This window comes from Balaenoptera ricei, chromosome 19 (assembly GCF_028023285.1).
Source record: "Balaenoptera ricei isolate mBalRic1 chromosome 19, mBalRic1.hap2, whole genome shotgun sequence".
In the NCBI taxonomy this organism is placed as follows: domain Eukaryota; kingdom Metazoa; phylum Chordata; class Mammalia; order Artiodactyla; family Balaenopteridae; genus Balaenoptera; species Balaenoptera ricei.
Window position 1 is genome coordinate 13,186,691 of NC_082657.1, and position 20,299 is coordinate 13,206,989.

Here is a 20,299-nt window from a genome sequence, read left to right on the forward strand (position 1 = left end):
AGTCTTACGTGCTCACCTCATCGAATCTTGACAGACATTATGTTCCCTCTTTTACAGGGAAAGAAACCAGAGCGCGGGGCCCCAGAGCTCTCTGTCCTCAAAGCCTGTTCTTCTGGCCGCTGTTCATCACACCAGCTACAGTTTTGTCAAGTAAACTTTTTATTCAAGTACAGAGAAGTATACATATCATTAGTGTACAGTTCAACGAATTTACACAAAGTGAACACACCCATATAACCAATACTCAGATCAAGAAACCAAACAGAGAAGCCCCCAGAAGCTCCGCACATGCTCTTTCTGCCACCCTCATCCCCTCTGAAAGTTATCATTTACCTGATTTCTAACAGCATGGATTACTGTGTCTGTTTCAAACTCTCTAGGGACCCATACAGTGTGTACTGTGTTTTTACCTTCTTTTACTTAACATTATGTTTGTGAGATTCATATTGTGTGTAGGGATAGTTCTTTCATTTTCATTTCTGTATGGTTTCCATTGTGTGAATATGCCTAAAACTGGATATTTTCCTGTTTGGGGCTATATTGATGCTATGAATATTCTAATACATTTCTTTGGTAAACTTTGGTATATGGGAATATACTCCAGGGCAGGTATGTGTTTAGCTTTAGCAGACACTGTCAAACTATAGTACTAACTTACACTCCCACCAGTGGAGCATACATTTGATATAGTCTGTCATAAAAAATTTTTTTTGTGCAATGTCACTAATTATTGGAGAAATGCAAATCAAAACTACAATGAGGTACCACCTCACACCGGTCAGAATGGCCATCATTAAAAAGTCTACAAATAATAAATGCTGGAGAGGGTGTGAAGAAAAGGGAACCCTCCTACACTGTTGGTGGGAATGTAAGATGGTGCAGCCACTATGGAAAACAGTATGGAGGTTCCTCAGAAAACTAAAAATAGAATTACCATATGATCCAGTGATCCCACTCCTGGGCATATAACCAGACAAAACTATAATTCTAAAAGATACATGCACCCCTATGTCCATAGCAGCACTATTCACCATAGCCTAAAGAAAGAAATATCCAGGTCCAGATGGTTCCACTAGAGAATTCTATCAAACATTTGAAGAAGAATTAGCATCACTTTTATGCAATCTCTTCCAGAAAATAGAAGAGGGAACACTCTCCAACTCATTCGATGAGGCCAGAATTACCTTGACACCAAAACCAGGCAAAGACATTACAAAAAGAAGAAAGAGGAGGAGAAAGAGAGAGAAAGAAAATTAGTATCTCTTGTGAACTTAGATTTAAAACCCCTTAAAAATATTAGCATATCAAAGCCTGCAAAGTGTAAAAAGAATTCTATACCATAACCAAGTGGGATTTATTCCAGGTATGCAAGGCTGCTTCAATATTAAAAAATAAATCAATGTAATCCACCATGTCAACAAGGTAAAGAAGAAAAATTATATGATCATATCAATTGACATGGGAAAATAATTTGGCAATAACCAACACCATTTATGATAAAAACCCAACAAACTAGGAATAAAGGGGAACTGCTTCAACCTGATAAAACAGCATTTACCAATAAACTACAACTAACAGGGACTTCCCTGGTGGTCCAGTGATTAAGACTCTGTGCTTCCACTGCAGGGGGAGTGGGTTTGATCCCTGGTTGGGGAGCTAAGATCTGCGTGGCACGGCCAAAAAAAAAAGAAAAATGAAAAAAAAAAAACACCTACAGCTAACATATTTAATGCTGAAAGACTGAACGTTTTTCCCCTTATTAGGAACAAAGTAAGGATGATCACCTCTTATTTGACATAGTACTAGAAGTTCTAGCCAGCTAAACAAGGCAAAACAAAGATTAAAAAAATACTGATTGGAAAGGAATAAAATTGTCCTTATTTTCAGATGACATGATTGCATAGAAAATCCCAAGGATTCTAAAAAAAAAAAAAAACAACTAATAAACACACAAAAATCAGATGCATTTCTATACCCTAACAATGAAAATGTAGAATCCAAATTTTAAAACACAATGCTATTTACAATAGATCCAAAGAAAAATAAAGTATTTAAGCATAAATCTAACAAAACATGTTCAGGATCTGTGTGTTGAGAAAACACACTTTTTGGACTTAGAATAGAAATGCATTGTCTCACAGTTCTAGAGGCCAGAAAGTCAAGACCAAGATGTCAGAAGGGTTTGGAGAAAGGTTAGTTCCTTTGTGAGGAAGAATATGTTCCATGCCTTTCTACCAGCTTCTTATGGTTTTACTGGTAATTTTTAGCATTTCTTGGCTTGTAGATGATGCATCACCTCAATCTCTCCCTTCATCTTCACGTGGTGTTTTCCCTGTGTGCATGTTTAACTCTGTGTCCAAATTGCCCCTTTTTATCAGGACACCAGTCATATCGGATTAGGGGCCCACCCTACTCCAGTATGAGCTCATCTTAACTAATTATATCTGCAGCAAGCTTATTTCCAAATAAGCTCACATTCTATGGTATTGGGGATTAGGGGTTCAACATATGAATTTTGCAGGGACGCAGTTGAACCTATAACTGATCTCATTTTTCCTTATTAGAAGAGCTATATATGTGTACATATGCATATGTGTATATAAGTATATATGACTATATAAAGGACTGAATGGTACACATCAAACTGCTAACTGGAGTTATCCTCTGGGAAATGATGGGGAATGAGGAGGGTAGGTGGGCAATACTTATACTTTTTATCTCCACACTTTGAATTGGTTGAAAAATGTTCAACAAGTATGTATAACTATTGCAAATTTAAGCAAACAACTTAAGAGCCTTTAAGGCACCTTATAGATGTCCTTCAAGGTAGATACTGGGCTTCCATGGAAAGAAGTGGGAACTACAACAATTAAGTGATCCAAAATTGTTCGACTACTTTTCCATGTGCAAAACAGTAATATTTTATATGTCCCCACCAAAAGGACTTGTGAGTCAGTGGCGGAGTGGAAATAGCACTACACCTGGAGCCCAGAGAGCCAGATGGAATTCCATTTCTGGCACTAGCTGGCCAAGTGACCTTAGGTTCTTAACCACCAGGGCATTTGCATTTTTCTCGTTAAATATTTCTGTAAATTTCAGATATGTAGTCCCATGGTCTATATTTATACAGATCTGGCTAATACATGTATGTTGTGTGTCACAGCAATATTTGACTAAGCCTAAAAATAGCCAGCATCACTTTTCCTAGAAAAAGATCTGAACATAGAGACCACTGATCTGAGCTGTGTACTTCAAGTACAGCGTATCCATGTTATATGACCAGGCAGCCTGATTCTCCCACTCTGCCTCTGCAAAGTGTCTATACTACCCTCCATTATCGCTATGGGAAGGACAACTTCCACCGAAGGGCCATACAACAGACAGAGCTGAACCCCACAAACCTGTATCACCCCTCCAGAGCTTCTCTTCATTTCTCCATTCAATCAGGAAATAATTATTAACTACCCACTATGAGCCAGGACTATACCAGGCCCTGGGGATCCACTGATCAGCGAAATAAACACATCCTTATTCAGATTAAGGAAGTCAAGAAAACAATTACAAAACAATGTGAAATGTGTTTTGGTAAAGGAATTACAGGGTGCTGGGGGTGGAGAACCCAGCTCTCTGAGTTAGGGTCCCCTAACTCAGTCTTAAAGGTTTTCCAAAAGCTTCTCTTCATAGAATTGCATCAACTCAGCTCTGAAATCTTGAGTTAGATAATTTTGCCCACTACCTGCTGCTTTTCCTTTTTCCTTTCAGTTCCATCTGTGGTTGCTGGAGAAAGGCATGGCTCGGGCAGGAAGTTGTCAAACCCCTGTAGTTCACCTATTCAAAGAAGAGAAAAATGGCATCTCTGACTGGGAGGCACTCTTTCAACTTCCTGGATGGTGTCATGTTTTCACTCTAGGTAGGAGGATCCACTCTGCAGAGTCCAGGTGTAAAACGGTTTGATCACAAGTCCTGAGAATGATGAGAAATACCTATTCATTCCTCATCAGAGTCAATATCTACCAGAGCGCACTCACTCTCACTAACCATTACATCAAGCACAAAGTGTCCCTTTGAAAGTCTTCAGAGTGCATGTTTATTAGTTTCTTCAGACACAGCACATGCCAAGGTGACAGGGCTCACATCACTTTTCTATTTTCTCTAAGTCCCCTCAGAATTCTTACTTCCTGTCCCCATAATATTTCTGAAAAAAATTTAAATACTGGTGAAATAAATCCAAGAAAATCTACATAAATGGGAAAAAATAGAATGTTTCTGGATTAGAAGAATTCAACACAGAAAAAAAAAGGCAAGCCATGAAATGTTACAGATTGATTAAATGAACTACATTAAAATTAAGAATTTTTTCATCATTAAAAAAGTGAAAAGGGGGACTTCCCTCATGGTCCAGCGGTTAAGACTCTGCACTCCCAATGCAGGTGGCTGGGGTTCAATCCCTGGTCAGGGAACTAAGAGCCCGCATGCTGCAACTAAAGATCCCACACACAGCAACAAAGATCCCACATGCTGCAACTAATACCTGGTGCAGCCAAATCAATCAATCAATATATTTTTAAGTGAAAAAAGGGAATTTCCTGATGGTCCAGTGGTTAGGACTTGGTGCACTTTCATTGCTGTGGGCCCAGGTTCGATCCCTAGTTAGGGAACTAAAATCCCACAAGCTACACAATGTGGGCCAAAAAAAAAAGTGAAGAGATAAGTCACAGAGTGGGAGAAAAAAAATTGCAAAACATTTAACAAAAAATGACTTGTATCCAGAATATATAAAGAATTTGTACAGATCAGTAAGAAAAAAAACAGACAACCCAATTTAAAAAATGGGCAAGAGACTTGAACAAATAGATTACTAAAATGAACAGGTACATTCTTGATTTTTTCACTAAAAAATCAAGGAAATGCACATGAAAACCACAACCCAATACCACTACCCCTCTAGAATGGCTAAAATTACGAAGTCTAACAAGGCCAAATATTGGTGAGGCTGTGGAGCAACCAGATTAGTCATATGCTGATCGTGGGAGTTGACACTGAAACATGTTTGGTAGCATCTACTAAAGCTGAGCCAAATGACCCAGCAATGACCATTAGGAACTCCACAGCACATCCCAACAGAAACTGTGCACGTGTGCATCAGAAGATAGTATTCATTAGCCCAAAGTGGAAACAGTAGAATGGGTAAATATGTAGTGATTTTTTTTTTTTTTTTTTTGGCCACGGCATGAGGGATCTTAGTTCCCTGACCAGGGATCAAACCTGGGACCCCTGCAGTGGAAGTACGGCGTCTTAACCACTGGACCACCAGGGAAGTCCCTGTAGTGATTTTTAAACAAGCAAGTACCATATGGCAATGAAAATGAACTATAGTTATGTACACAGGATAACACTGAGTGAAAGAAGCCAGTCACAAAACAACATAAACATATGATTCCATTTGTGTCAAGTTCAAAAACAAGCTAAATAATCTGTGGTGTAAGAAGCCAAAATAGTGGCTCCTTATGGGAGGTAGGGAGTGGAGAGTGATTAAGAAGGAGAATGAAGAGGGCCTCTGGAATGCTGGAAACATTCTCTTTCTTAACCTGGGTGTAGGTTATAAGGATGTATTCATTTTGAGATCATTCAATGAGCTAGCTACATACATTTATGATTTGTACACTTACTAATATGTGTATTTTATTTCAAGAAGACATTAAAAATATTCTCATGAATCACATTAGAATGGTTGCCTACAAGGGGGCCAGGAACGTAAAAATGGGTATAAAAGAGAATAAATAGGTTGGTAGGTGGGTGACAGACATATAAGCAGCTGACTAGGTAGATGAAATGGAGCCTGGGCTAGCAACAGTTCTAGAGTTTTGTCTTGTCTAATATGGACACAAGTTACAGCTGGTTACTTTAATTTTAAATGGGTTAATGAAATTAAATTAAAAATTCAGTTCCTCCATTACATTAGTCACATTTCAAGAGCTCAGTAGACACATGGAGCCATTGCCTTTCACACTGCACAGCGCAAAACACGGAAAATTTTCATCATCACAGAAAGTTCTGTTAGACAGCATAAGTGGACATGGATAAGATCTCCTGGAGAAAAGAGGTAGTTAGAGAAAGAAGCAGAGAAAGAGAATCTGAGGACCACCAGTTTTTTAAATTGAAGTATAGTTGATTTACAATGTTAGGCCAATTTCTGCTGTACAGCAAAGTGACTCAGTTATGCATATATATACATTCTTTTTTTATATTCTTTTCCATTATGGTTTATCACAGGATATTGAGTATAGCTCCCTGTGTTATACAGTAGGACCTTGTTGTTTATCCATTCTAAATGTAATAGTTTGCATCTACCAACCCCAAACTCCCAGTGCATCCCTCTCCCTCCCCCACTCCCTCCCCCACTCCCTCCTGGCAACCACAAGTCTGTCCTCTATGTCTATGAGTGTTCTGTTTTGTAAATAGGTTCATCTGTGCCATATTTTAGATTCCACATATAAGTGATATCGTATGAGATTTGTCTTTCTCTTTCTGACTTACTTCACTTAGTATGATAATCTCTAGTTGTATCCATGTTGCTGCAAATGGCATTGTTTCTGAGGACCACCAATGTTAAAGAGGTTATTGTAGGAAACAGACCAAAGTAACACAAGATCCAGAAGAAAGTGATATCATGGAAACCAAGACATTAGAAATGTTTGAGGAGGAAGCATTCATGTCAAATGTTAAAGAGGAGCTAGAATCAAGTGGCGAGTAAGAGGTGACTGGAGGATTTAGCAGGACAGTTTCAATGCACATGGAAGTCAGATTGCGGTGGGTCAAAGAGAGATGGGGCGGGGGGCTTCCCTGGTGGCACAGTGGTTGAGAATCTGCCTGCCAATGCAGGGGACACGGGTTCGAGCCCTGGTCTGGGAAGATCCCACATGCCGCGGAGCAACTAGGCCCGTAAGCCACAACTACTGAGCCTGCGCGTCTGGAGCCTGTGCTCCGCAACAAGAGAGGCCGCGATAGTGAGAGGCCCGTGCACCGCGATGAAGAGTGGCCCCCGCTTGCCGCAACTAGAGAAAGCCCTCGCACAGAAACGAAGACCCAACACAGCCAAAAATAAATAAATAAATAAATAAATAAATAAATAAAAGAGAGATGGGTGGGGAGGTGAAGAACAGGAACATAGCTGTAGCAGGTCTGAAGTTTCAAGAAGGTAAAACAAATAAAGGGAATTTCCATAAAGCAAGGGAGCAGATGGCCAGTGCCGTATAGGAGGAATAAAAGAGATTAGCCTCAGCTTGGGTTCTCAGGAGATCACACATGCAGAAAATGATGTCTGGATTCCAGGCATGGAGTTAGCAGGTAGAATATGAAGAAGAGTGTTCCAAGTGGAAGGAACTGCGCAGGCAATGGCAAGGTGGAAGGTGCAGGAAATGGAGCATTAGGGCTTGAGAGAGTCCTGCCAAGAGTGTGGACTTACATTCACAGGGACAGGGAAGCATGAAATTTCCTTGAGCAGGGGAGGAACAAGATCAAGTCTGAACCTCAGGGAGGTTAGTGGCAACTTGTGCAAGATGAAGGATTTCCCCAAGGGGGTACAGAGACCCCTTGTGGGATCCAGAGCATGAAAGAATGAAGTTCAAAATTGCCAGAAAATCTGAATTGAGCTGCAGAGTAAATTGTCTCCACCTGTACCCTGGATCTCTAAAACCCAGACAAGCCAGAGGGTCCCAGGGGTCTCAAGTCATATGACAAGTACAGATCTGTCCCCTACAGATCTTGTCAGCAGGGAGAGGATAGAGGGCTTGGACACACAGACACCCCTTGTTCTGGCTCAGAGCAGGGCTACCAGTGGCAGGATGGGTGTGATTTTGCTGACCACAAGGAAGTGTCCCCACAGGTTATCTCAGGGGTTCCCCGTGGGGTTTCTGAGAATCGATATGATATGGAGTACAGTACAGGGTGCGTCATACCATACCCACCCACCTACACACACCCACCACACTCACACCCCTTAGGCTCTGAAAGGAGGGAGAAGGTCCCAGGGGTGTCAAATATTAAATTGTGAGGTTTCCCACCACCACCGCCCCACTTCTGGGAACTCTGGCCGCAGAATGCAACAATGGGTTTTGAGGAGGGGGAAAGCATCTCTCTGGGGTCAACCAGGGGAGACCTCAAGGCTTAGAGATTGGGGGGCAGAATCACCTCTGAGTCTTACTCTAATTTTCTGCTCCCTCATCCCTTATTTCTCTGAGTGTGTCAGGCTAAACAAGGTGTATTCGACAGAAGATTTTGACATCTTGGTTTGCAATAGCTGTTTCCTCCTTAGGAGTCCCAGCAGCCCCTCCTCCTGGTCCTTTTCCTCAGGGACCCAGGCACCACTCCCCACAGAGCTCTCACTCTCCGTTGGTCCCCCCTCACCCCTGTTTCTTGATATGTCTGGCTCTTATCCAGTCTCTTGTTTACTCACCTCATTTTCCTGGTTGACCTTGGGCCCCAGTCAGCTCTGAGCCTTTCTCTCTCCCTCTGGGAAACTGCCCTGGGTGGGGCTCTAACAGCCCCCATCCACCCCGACCACCAAGAGGCCCAAGCCTTGTGATAAGAGAGGAGAAGTCCTGGGGGCAGCAGCTGCTGGGGTGTTGTCCAAGAGGGCACCCAGGCTTTGCAGCTGCTGTTTCCAGGGGAGACTCCCCAGGCAATGAGTCCTGGGGCTGGGCGGAGGAGAGCAGGGCATGGGTCAGGCCAGCCCCTCGGGAGGAAGGGACTCCGCCTCAGAACACCCACACCACCTCTCAGCTGTCTCTGCTACTGCTCCCTGTGTGCGACCTACACCCCCAACTCCCATCCCAGGCAGATTTTGGGGTGATGGGGGCACAGAATCACCCAAAACTTGTTCAGCGAGTCCCTTCTCAGGAAGAAAAAAAACACCTCCCAGAAAACAAATTCTCCAGAAAGTGGAGCCCAGTGTCTGCATGGAACCAGGAAACAGGGGCCTGCATCGTTCTTTACACACAGCTCCAGCCCCCAAGTGCCACCTGCTCCCCACCTGGGACCACACCAGAAGAGCCTGCCTCCCACCTATACTCCTTGAGAGTTTACAGAGTGCCCTCTGGGAGACAAGTAAGCCCAGTGAAGCTAGTTTTGATGTTCCTATTTTGCAGATTAGGTACCCAGGAGGCCCTGTTGGTCTGGGGGTGGAGGTATTGTGTCCCACAACAAAGTCCTGAGTCAGGTGCTCAGGTTCCTGCCCACCTCAGATACCTGCCCCCCACCGTGAGCGGTTGGAAAGAGGATATGTGTGGCTGGGGACCAGGGAACAGCTTGTGGCGGGTGGGGACCCGGATGTGGGTCCTTCACTGTTGTTCCTGGCAGGAGCCAAAGGAAAAAAATTTAGCCATTGAACCAGCAAACAAGACCAAATGCCACCTTCGACTCCTGCTCCCCACCCACTGGGGACCCAGGTCCAGGCCCTCAGCACCCTGCTTCCCAGCTGTTTCCCTCAGGGACACCACCCTTCCAGGACTGAAGTTTCCAGCAGGCTCCCCAGGCAGAGCCACCAGCTGTTCTCACACCCCTCTCAGGACTCAGGCATTCAGGCTTGCCCTCCACCCTTCTCAGGCCTTCGGGGGCCCCATTCCAGCTGGCCCTGGGATCAGCAGCCTCCTCTAAGAAGTTGGCACCATCTGCCTGGCAGGTGGCCCAGGGCGTGGCCTGAGTCAAGAAACTCCACTATATAGCCCAGCCCAGGGAACCTGGAGCTAGCCCTGCAGCTCCGGGAACCTGCAGGTGAGAGAGGCTGCATCCCCTTTGGAAGTGGGACATCAGGTCCCCTACCCTTGCCCCTGGCTCTAGGCCTCCCCATCCCACTGCCCCCAGACCCACTGGACATCCAACTCCTTATCCTACCTCTGTCCTGCCCTCCCTGCCCAACCCCCAGACCCACCAGATGTCCAATTCCCCTTACACACACACACACTGGCCCTTGGATTCAGCCCACCTCAGCCTTCCTGGTGCCCAGGAAGCCCTTGTCCTGAGACTGGGCCCTTTTGTCCTCTGGCAGGAGGGGCAGACCAGCCTCCTATGACCCCCTCTCTTTCTCCACTGCAGACATGGGTTCTCTGCGGAGCTGGTGGATGCTCTGGGCCGGGGCAACCCTCCTGTGGGGTAAGTCAGACCAAAATCCCATCTATGTCCTGGTTCCAGTCTGAAGAACTCTACCTGCCTGGGTCAGCACCCTCCATTTGAGCCCCCTCCACAAATACATCTCCCAGTGTCACCCCAGGCTAGCTGAGATGAGAGAGAGGCCCTTTAAGTACTGCAGAGAAATGTGGTGGAATTCACCCATTCTCTCTCTGTTCCAGAGGGAAACAGGTAAAAACTTTTGTCCCCAAATTCAAGTAGGTAAGAACTACTACTTTCTTGATTTTCTGCAACTCAACTAAAGTTTTGACTTAGAGCCTCATTCTGCTGAGGTGATGGAAAATTTCACTAAAGTCTTTCTTGGCAGGGGGTGGGGGGGACTTGGTGGCCAATTATCTAGGGTTATGTCCAGAACTGTAGTCTTAGGTAAAGCCAAAGTTTGGGGGGAGGGATGGGACATCCTGGCCCTCTTTACCAGTCAACATCTATTTAGGTTACTTTAGAAACATTCATTGACCCTGAGGCCCTGGCCCCATGGGACACTGGGATGTCCTTCAAGGCTCCCCTTATTCGGCAGACAGTCCTTCTATAACCACCGCAACTCTCTCCAAGATCCTGTAGAGTGATCTCTCTCCCTCCCCCTCTCTCTTCTCAGCCCTGGAGAATCTTTTCCTAGATTGAGGTGTTGAAAAGTCCCCACTCCTCTCTATTTCTAGGAGACATTTTGTCCATACTCCCATAATCCCCTTTTCCCCTTCACATACACCCCTACTCCTATGAAGACAGAAGTCACAAACTGGCACCTGAATCCAGCCAGTTTAGGCCCCATAGTTCTTACTTAAAACAGTTTTGGATTGGAGATTTCACATGGAAATTCAGATATCCAATTTCCCTTGAAAAAATGGTAAGATCTGACATTTTTAAGAAAGAGCCCATAAGCCATCATCATAACAACAGATTAAAGCTAATAGCAACACCCCACTTTCCATGGCATGTGAATGCTCTAGCTGCACAGTCTGCCCATTCTGTTTCACACATACGTCACTTGCCTGGCCCCGTCAGTGTTTCAGTTTGAGATCCCTGTCTGAAGTGTTCAGGCTTTTGGAAGGCAAAAGCCAGAAAGGCTGGTAGGTGAACACTGCATGAATAAAGGGAAAGGAGAGAGAAGAAAGAAAATAGAAACCCACGTTAGTATTTCAACGTGCGACCCAGGCACAAGGTATGAGGTTACTTCTCTGATGGGGAGGATTGGATAAAGCAGACCCACAGCTGCATTTTCTCACCCCAGGGTTGACCCAGGAGGCCTCAGTGGACCCCAAGAACAGCGAGGGGGAGGAATTCCTCACGGCCTTCCTGCAGAACTATAATCTCGGGTACAGCAAAGCCTACCTCTACCTCCTCCTCTCCAGTCTGTCGGACAGCCTCACCTCAGTCTCCATCCTCAGCCGGGTAGACGGCACCTCACAGAAGGTCACTGTGGGGCCCGGGCAGTCAGTCATGGTCAACATCACTGCCAAGGCTGAGATGGTCGGCAGCAATACCTTCAAGCGTGCGGTGGTGGTCCACTCTGACCGCACCATCTCTGTGCAGGCAATAAACGCTAAGCCCAGCACAGCAGATGTGACAAAGCTGTGGCCTGTCCGCGCCCTAGGCACTGAGTACTTTGTGCTCACACCCGCCAGCGCTTCGTCCCAGAATCTCAAGGAGTTTGCTGTGGTGGCGGGTGCAGCCGGTGCCTCTGTCAGTATACAGCTGAAGGGGTCAGTGACATTCCAGGGCAAGTCCTACTCAGCGGGCAATGTCCTGAGTGTGACTCTGGACCCCTACCAGGTGGCCCAGGTGCAGAGCACAGCTAACCTCTCAGGGTCAAAGGTCACCGCCAGCAGCCCCGTGGCTGTCCTCTCCGGCCACAGCTGTGCCCAGAAAAACACGAACTGCAACCATGTGGTGGAGCAGCTGCTACCCACGTCTGCCTGGGGCACCCGCTATGTGGTGCCCCCTCTGTCCCTCCAGACCCACCAGGACCTGGTCTATGTCGTGGCCAGCCAGGCCACGAAGCTGACCTACAACCTCGGGGGCACCGCTGGCTCCCGTGGGCTCCAGGCAGGTGACGTGACAGAGCTTGAGATCCAGCAGTCCTGGCCACTCTACCTGTCTGCAGATGTGGGCATCCAAGTCCTGCTGTTTGGCACGGGTACCACCAAAGATGGAGAGACCTATGACCCCCACCTGGTCCTGATCCCAGACGTGGCAGCCTACTGCCCTGCCTATGTAGTGAAGAGCGTGCCAAACTGTAAGTGCACGGCCCTGGTAGTGGCACCAACAAAGGCTGCTGGTGAGCTGACCATAGACGGGCAGAGGCTGGGGGCCAAGCTCACCTGGGCCGCTGTGCCAGGCAGTGAGTTCTCATATGCTGAAGTGGACCTCGGCACTACGGACAGTATCCATGTGGCTGAGGCTGCTACCAACTTTGGGCTGCTCACCTTTGGGCTGGACCAGGACGTGAGCTTTGGGACAGCAGCTGCCTGCGGCCGGAGTGAGTGATCAGAAATGACCTCTGGCCCTGTCCACCTGGGGACCCCTTTGCCAGCTCGCTTGCCTTTTCCCCTTTCCCACCCTCTCTGTGCTCATCTGTGGCTTCCTGGCTCAGCTGGGCTGTCCCCCACTCACCTGCATCCTCCCCGCCATCCTTCTTTTCCTTAAGGCTTCCCAAGCCCTCCCTGTCCCCCCACCCCCTGCAGGAACAATACTCTAAGTGTTTAGCAACTGATATGATCCAGGGTCCCAACCAGTCTGAAGAGATGCCAGTCAGAGCACTGCAGCAGGGTCCTAGAAGCCCCCAGGGTGTCTGGCATCAGCCCTTTGTCTGTTGCTTTTGTGGGGGGTGGCATTGGGGAAAGGTTCCTGGGGAGAGCCAAGGTGCCAAGAGGGAGGGATCTTTGTGGGGGGTCGGGTCAGGTCAGCAGCTTCTCACCAACCAGCTTGGGAATATTTTGTTATTTTAGCTACTGACACACAACCATACCAGTTGCTAACTGCCACTCCCCCAATACCTCATATAGGAATGCCAAACTCAGGAGGTCTAAAAGTATAATAATGATGGCTACCATGTGGGGGGAGTATTTCTCAACATACCAGGGTCCACTCTAGGTGCCTTGTATGTGTTAACATAGTTAATTTCTAGGACCTGGCCCTGTGTGTACTTTTGGGCCCAGCCTGTCGAGGAGTTGCCTCCAAGCAGTGCAGCGTTTGAGGGCACAGATGCTAAAGCCAGGCTTCCCAGGTTCAAATCCCACCTCTGCTTGTGTGACCTGTTTCCACATCTGTAAACTGGGTATCATAACTGCACCCCTCACAGGGCTGTTAGGTGACAGTGCAATGAGTTAACATTTGTAGCTCATTTAGACGGTATCGGGCAAGTGAGTAGGGCTACATTAGGGTGAGCTATCATTATGAGCAGACAGAAGGCAAGAGCTTCTGAAGACTAGGAGGCAGGGGAGGCACAGCCGTTTCTTCCTATGTGGATCCCCTTCCCGAAGCAAGGATCCTAGACAGTAGGGTTCCCAGCACTGGCAAGAGTGCCCCTCCCATCCATCCTCCAGGGCATGGAAGCCACCCAACTTCAAAGGGCCACTTCAGGCTTGAATAGTAATGTGGAAGAGGTGGGTGATTGATTATAACAGGTAATAATTAACCTAATTAACACCTGGGATCAGTTCCAAACCCTGCTTATATTTTAGCTTATTTAAAGCAGGCCACTCCCCCCTCCCCAACTATCCCTGTGAAGAAGGTATTATTATCACCCCCATGTCACAAGTGAGGAAGCTGAGACACACAGAATTATAAATTACTTTCCAGTGTCACACAGCTAATTGACTGTGCCAGGATTCTAACCTAGGCAGCCTGACGCCATCGTTTCCATTCTATTGAACAGTCTCTGTCTTCCATTTTCTATCTTTAAAAAAGATCCCTTAGGGAATTCCCTGGCGGTCCAGTGGTTAGGACTCCGCGCTTCCACTGCAGGGGGCACGGATTCCATCCCTGGTCAGGGAACTAAGATCCTGCATGCTGTGTGGTGCAGCCAAAAATTAAAAATAAATAAAAAATAAAAACGGTCCCTTAGCCTTTTAGCCTGATTGGGAAGGTAGGGGCAAGGGGGAAACAGGGAGAGAAAAGCCACGCATTAACCTTTCCATGACTGTTCCTGCCTGGTGGTTCTTCACCACCTTCCAGCTCTTCTGGGCTGAGCTGTGTTTTCTGGGGAACCAGAAAACCTAAGAGAAGTCAGGCCTGAGCAGCTCTCTCCCTCTGAGATTCCAGACCTCAGTCCCCCCACTTCTAGAATGGGTAGTTGTGAGCCAACTGCCCAAACTCCCCAGGGTGGGAGAGCTCCAGGATTCCTGGTGGGGTGGACACTCCTGACTCTTTCTTTGTGGCCACCCCCCTTCCCTCCCCAGCCGTGCAGACCCAGGAGGAGGCCTCCTGCAAAGGCAAGCAGTGCGGTCCCAAGCAGCTCTGCAAGGTGCTGGATGGGCAGGCCAGGTGCGTGGCGGCCTCCGTGGCCACCTGCCGCGCCCAGGGTGACCCCCATTACACCACCTTCGATGGCCGCCGCTATGACATGATGGGCACGTGCTTGTACTCGATGGCGGAGCTGTGCAGCGACGACCAGACCCTGCCTGCCTTCAGCGTCGAGACCAAGAACGAGCACCGGGGCAGCCGCAGAGTCTCTTACGTGGGCTTGGTTACCGTGCGCGCCTACAGCCACGCGGTGTCGCTGGCCCGCGGGGAAGTTGGCTTCGCTCGGGTAAGGACCCAGAGGACGCTTCCGGGTTAAAAAGAAACCCATGAGTCACCCAACAAGCAGAAGGAGGAGGCAGTGCCTGAGTGTCAGGCCCCAAACCCGAGCCCTTTGCCAAGGGGTGGAGGGTGCAGAGAAGTGGGCCGAGGGCGTGGGGGCTCGGGAGGGGGGATTTGAAAATCAGTGGCAGAACCTTAAACCCCTTTTGTACAGCAGTTCGATTTCTAAAAATTTTTAGAATGCTCAGAGATATGGTTAGGGGGAAAAAAGTTTAAGCCGATGGGTTTATAATAGCAAGAAGAGGGGGCGGGCGGAGAGAGAAAGAAAGAAGACAAAATGTCCAACAGTGGGTAATTTTTTAAGTCACTAAACACTAAAAATGTAGTGAGCGCCTCCTATGTGCTGGGTTTGTCACTTAGCACTTTCGATGTGTTAACGCATTTAATGCTCACAGCAATCTATGGGGGTAGGCGTTATTATTATTAACACTTTTTTTAAAAAAATTATTTATTTATGTCTGTGTTGGGTCTTCTGTGCGAGGGCTTTCTCCAGTTGCGGCAAGAGGGGGCCACTCTTCATCGCGGTGCGCGGGCCTCTCACTATCGCGGCCTCTCTTGCTGCAGAGCACAGACTCCAGACGCGCAGGCTCAGTAGTTGTGGCTCACGGGCCCAGTTGCTCCGCGGCATGTGGGATCTTCCCAGACCAGGGCTCGAACCTGTGTCCCCTGCATTGGCAGGCAGACTCTCAACCACTGCGCCATCAGGGAAGCCCCATTAACACTTTTTGATGAGGAAACTGAGGTCCAGAGAGATGAATGACTTCCCAAGGGCTTAGGGCTAGTAAGAGATGGAGCTGGGAACGCCCCCAGGCTGGCTCCTGAGTCTCTATCTTAACCTCTAGGCTATTCTGCCTCTGGTAAATGGATTACTACTCAGCCAATATAAATTACAGAAATATAATAACAGCAAAATAAATAGAAACAATAATTTCCCTTTTTCCTACCGTATTATTATGAACATGTTCAAACACCCAGAAAAGTTGAAATCATTGTACAGTGAACACTCATTTGCCAATCACCTAGATTCTAAACATTTTACTCTTCTTAGTTCATCACACATCTATCATCTGTCCATCCCTCTGTCCACTCAACAAACCCTCTTACTTTTTATGCACTTTAAAGTAAGTCCTAGACATCAATACACTTCACCCCTAAAGATTTTAGCAGGCATACCGTTAACTAGAATACAATATTTTCACACTTCTTTTTGCTTACTTTTGAAACAAAATTTAAACATAATAAAATCCACAAATCATAAATAAATCCACAAATCAAAATTTAAACATAATAAAATCCACGAATCACTGTTCACTGAGTTTTGACAAATGTGCAAACCAAACCTCTGTTAAGATATAGAAGGTTTTCATCCCTCTAGAAAATTCCCTCATGCCCCTTCCCAAACAATGGCCCACACAACCCTAGAGGCAATCACAGTTCTAATTTTTTTCCACCATAGATTAGTTTTGCTGGTTCAAGAACTTCATGGTAACGGAATCATCCAGTGCAAGAAGCCTTTTGTGTAAGGCTTCTTTTGCTCAGCATGATACTTTCGAGGTTCTTCCGTGTTGCTGCGATTAATTTTTTTAAATAGGAAAAGAATTTACAGCTCAAAACAAAAAGGCATGTTGTGAAAGATCCTGCTTTTACGCCTATCTTTACCTGCTTTCCCTGCTCGCCACAGGTAATGACTTTTACTAGTTTCCTGAGTATTCATATAGGGTTTCTTTATGCCGACACAAGCAATACATTCTTACGTCTCCCCTTTCTTAGCAAACAGTACTGTACTTGTGCTCTGTTCTGAACTTGACTTTTTGCACTGAACAGTGCATTCTGAAGCTGTCTCCTTGTCAGTAGGAAGGGGGCCTCCTCTTTCCTTTCTACAGCTGCACAGTTTGTCATCGGCTGGATGCATCACAGTTTATTTAGCTCAGGCCCCTGTGGTTGGACGCTTTGTTCATGCTGGCAAGCAGTACTGCCGTGAATATTCTTGTATCTCCCTCGCTTTGTGAGTGTGCAGGTGGATCTGTGAGATCAATAACCAAGTGGATTAAAGTAGTGTTCTTGAAGGCTAGAGAGTTTGAACACAAGCTCAGGGGGACCTCAAATCCCTTAAACTTATGTGCAGAATCTTGCATATGCGGTGTAGTTTTTCAGGGAGAGGGTCCATTACTTTGTCAGATCCTTACAGAGGTCAGCGACCTGACAAAGGTTTAGAGTTCCTGGTAGGATCATGGTAGGATGTCCACAAGAGCTTGTTAGGAGAAAAGAGGAGTTCATGAAATGGTGACTTCAGCATGGTCTCATTATTTTTTTTAAGTATACATGTATTTAAAGGTAGAAAAAAACCTGGCATGATTCATAAATGTGAGTATTTTTTTTAACATCTTTATTGGAGCATAATTGCTTTACAATGTTGTGCTAGTCTGCTGCACAACAAAGCGAATCAGCTATACGTATACATATATCCCCATATCCCCTCCCTCTTGCGTCTCTCTCCCACCCTCCCTATCCCACCCCTCTAGGTGGCCACAAAGCACTGAGCTGATCTCCCTGTGCTATGCGGCTGCTTCCCACTAGCTATCTGTTTTACGTTTGGTAGTGTATATATGTCAATGCCACTCTCTCACTTCGTCCCAGCTTACCCTTCCCTCTCCCCGTGTGTATGTGTACAGCACTATGGGTGATTTTCTCTTTTTTCATTTTTGCTCGTGCATACTTTGTAAGTTTTCTGTACTGAACAGGCACTACTTGTGTCATTTAAAAATGAAGATCACTGGTCTCAGGGGAAAGACAGATTTGAACGGGGGTCCCTGGACTGAGAGCCTGTGAATGTGGGCTGTCTCGGTCACTGCCTGGCATAGGCTTGGACACACAGGAAGGCTCATGGAGGCATTGCTGACTGAATGAACAATCTATCTTACCTTTGACCTTGCTCATGCTGTCCCCTCTGCCTGTTACTCCTTTTTTCATACCCCATCCTCTTGGCTAAGACAAGACTTTGTGAAGAAAGGATAAGAAAGACATGCTCAGGAAGAGGAAAATGGGCCCAGGGGACAGAGAGAGCACACTCCTTATCTCCTGGCTGGACTCTCTCTCCACTCAGGACATTTGCAAAGGAACACCACTCCCCCTCCTGGTTTTTGTGGCTATCTCTCACTGGTCCTTTATGGCTCAGCTCTGCTGTCCCTTCTTCCAGGAAGCCTTCCCTGACCTGAAAGTTTGGGTCTGGTTCTTTTTCTAGGCTCCTGCAGCCTCCTGTGCCTCCACTATCCCAGCCCTGATCGCTCTGATCTGTCATTGTCTAGTGACAGGTCTGTCTCCCCTATTGGACTGGGAGCCCCATGACAGTAGGGTCTGGGGTTATCTTTGTCATCAGTGTATCTCCAGGATCTCCCAGGCCAGGGCCAGGCACAGGGTCAGTGCCCAGTGAATGTTTATTTAATACAGCAGGGGCTTCATTCACTTACTGAGCACCTGCTATTCTACCAGGTACAGTTCTAGGCACTGGAGATGAAGCAGCTGCCCTGTCTTCGTGGAGCTGACAGCATAGTCAAGTTAGAGAGATGATAAACATCAGATATTTGCAGATGACATTTTAGAAGGTTAGACACTATAGGGAAAAAAATAGAGCAGGGAAGGGGAATAGGGAGTAGGGGGGAGTTGCCATATAAAATAGGGTGGTCTGGGATGGCCTCCCTGAGACGGTGACATTTGAGCAAAGTTTTTGTAAGAGGTGAGGGAGTGAGCCAAGTGTATATCTAGGGAAAGAACATTTCAGGTCACGGGGAAGGCAGGAGCAAAGATCCTGAGGCTTGGTCGGTGGCACTAACATGAGGAAGGAATCCTCACGCAGCTAGAGCAGGGGAAGCAAGTGGGAGGAGATGAGGGGCTGAAGGCCAGACCACACGGGGATCTGACCCTCCTCTCCTGACTCCTGCAGATCGACAGCCAGCGCTCACGCCTGCCTGCCTCCCTGGCTGAGGGCCGCCTGCGCGTGTACCAGAGTGGGACACGGGCCGTGGTAGAGCTGGACTTCGGGCTGGTAGTCACCTATGACTGGGACGCCCAGCTGGCACTGAGCCTGCCCGCGCACTTCCAAGGCCAGGTGTGCGGTCTGTGTGGCAACTATAATGGTGACCCCGCTGATGACTTCCTTACACCTGACTGGGAGCAGGCTCCTGATGCCGTGGAGTTTGCCAGTAGCTGGAAGCTGGACGACGAGGACTACCTATGTGAGGACGGCTGCCAGAACAACTGTCCCTCCTGCACCCCGGACCAGGCCCAGCACTATGAGGGCAGCCGTCTCTGCGGCATGCTGACCCAGCCCGATGGCCCCTTTGCTGTCTGCCGTGATGCCCTGGACCCCCAGCCCTTCCTGAAGGAATGTGTATATGACCTGTGTGTGGCCCATGGGGACCGGGCCAGCCTGTGCCGTGCCCTTAGCGCCTACGCCCAGGCCTGTCTGGAGTTTGGCATCTCTGTTGGGAACTGGAGGTTGCCAGCCAGCTGCCGTGAGTGATACCCTGGTGGGGGCTGGGAGCACATGTGGGAGGCAGGGGACCCCTTGCATCTGCTCAATATCTGAGCATTTACTGTGGTCCAGCCTGGAGCTGGACCATGCCAGGGACGGAGCGATGGCCAAGATGGCCAGGCTCTGCCCACAGTGAGCCTAAGGTTGGGGCAGACGTATCACACTAGACAGTGACGGTCCAGAGTGGTCAGGGCTGGGATGGGGGAAGTTCAGAGGGGCTATGGGAGACCAGAGAAGCTTCCTGACTCAGTCTGGGGAATCAAGTAGGATCTCCTAGAGAAAGGGATGCCCAATCTGAAGCCTGTAGGAGGGATTGGAGCTAGATAGAAAAAAGGGGGGGCAGGAAGTGGGTTCCAAGCTGAGAGAAGGGCATCTGCAAAGACTTGGCATGAGATGTCCCAAAGCAGACATGCGAACATCTCTTCATTTATAACTCTTCCATGATTCCCCGATGTCTTCTGGATAAAGTCCCAGCTCCATAGCCAGGTATCCATCCACTGAATCATTCATTCACTCATGTATTCATTCATTCAACATGCATTCCCTGAGTCCCTATCTGGCCCCACCCCTGTGCTGACGATGGGCACAGTGGGGACCAAAACACCTGTCTCTGCCCTTGTGAGGCTCCCAGAGAAATGTTCAGGAGGCAGAAAGGCTAGCACAGGAAGGAGGAGGAGGCTTCCAGGCCCAGGCCCATGGCTTGGGACAGGGACTCCAGAGAGGGGTAAGTCTGGGAGAGACACTGAGGCCATTTGGGGTTTGTCTTGGTCACTGCAGTGTCCT

General features: G+C 47.6%; 1 protein-coding gene and 1 long non-coding RNA gene across 2 annotated transcripts in view; both read left to right on the forward strand.

Annotated features, from left to right (window-relative positions):
• Positions 1 to 450, forward strand: part of LOC132352895 (uncharacterized) — a 114,296-nt gene extending 113,846 nt beyond the window's left edge. Inside the window, exon 6 of the long non-coding RNA XR_009498901.1 lies at positions 58 to 450. This is a non-coding gene — a long non-coding RNA (uncharacterized LOC132352895). The remainder of the gene's footprint in view (positions 1 to 57) is intronic.
• A 9,644-nt stretch (positions 451 to 10,094) lies between these two features.
• FCGBP (Fc gamma binding protein) overlaps positions 10,095 to 20,299 on the forward strand; it is a 38,604-nt gene continuing 28,399 nt past the window's right edge. The window contains exons 1-3 of the mRNA XM_059904086.1: positions 10,095 to 10,149; positions 14,583 to 14,932; positions 18,926 to 19,496. Of these exons, the coding sequence (XP_059760069.1) occupies positions 10,095 to 10,149; positions 14,583 to 14,932; positions 18,926 to 19,496 (976 nt within the window). The remainder of the gene's footprint in view (positions 10,150 to 14,582; positions 14,933 to 18,925; positions 19,497 to 20,299) is intronic.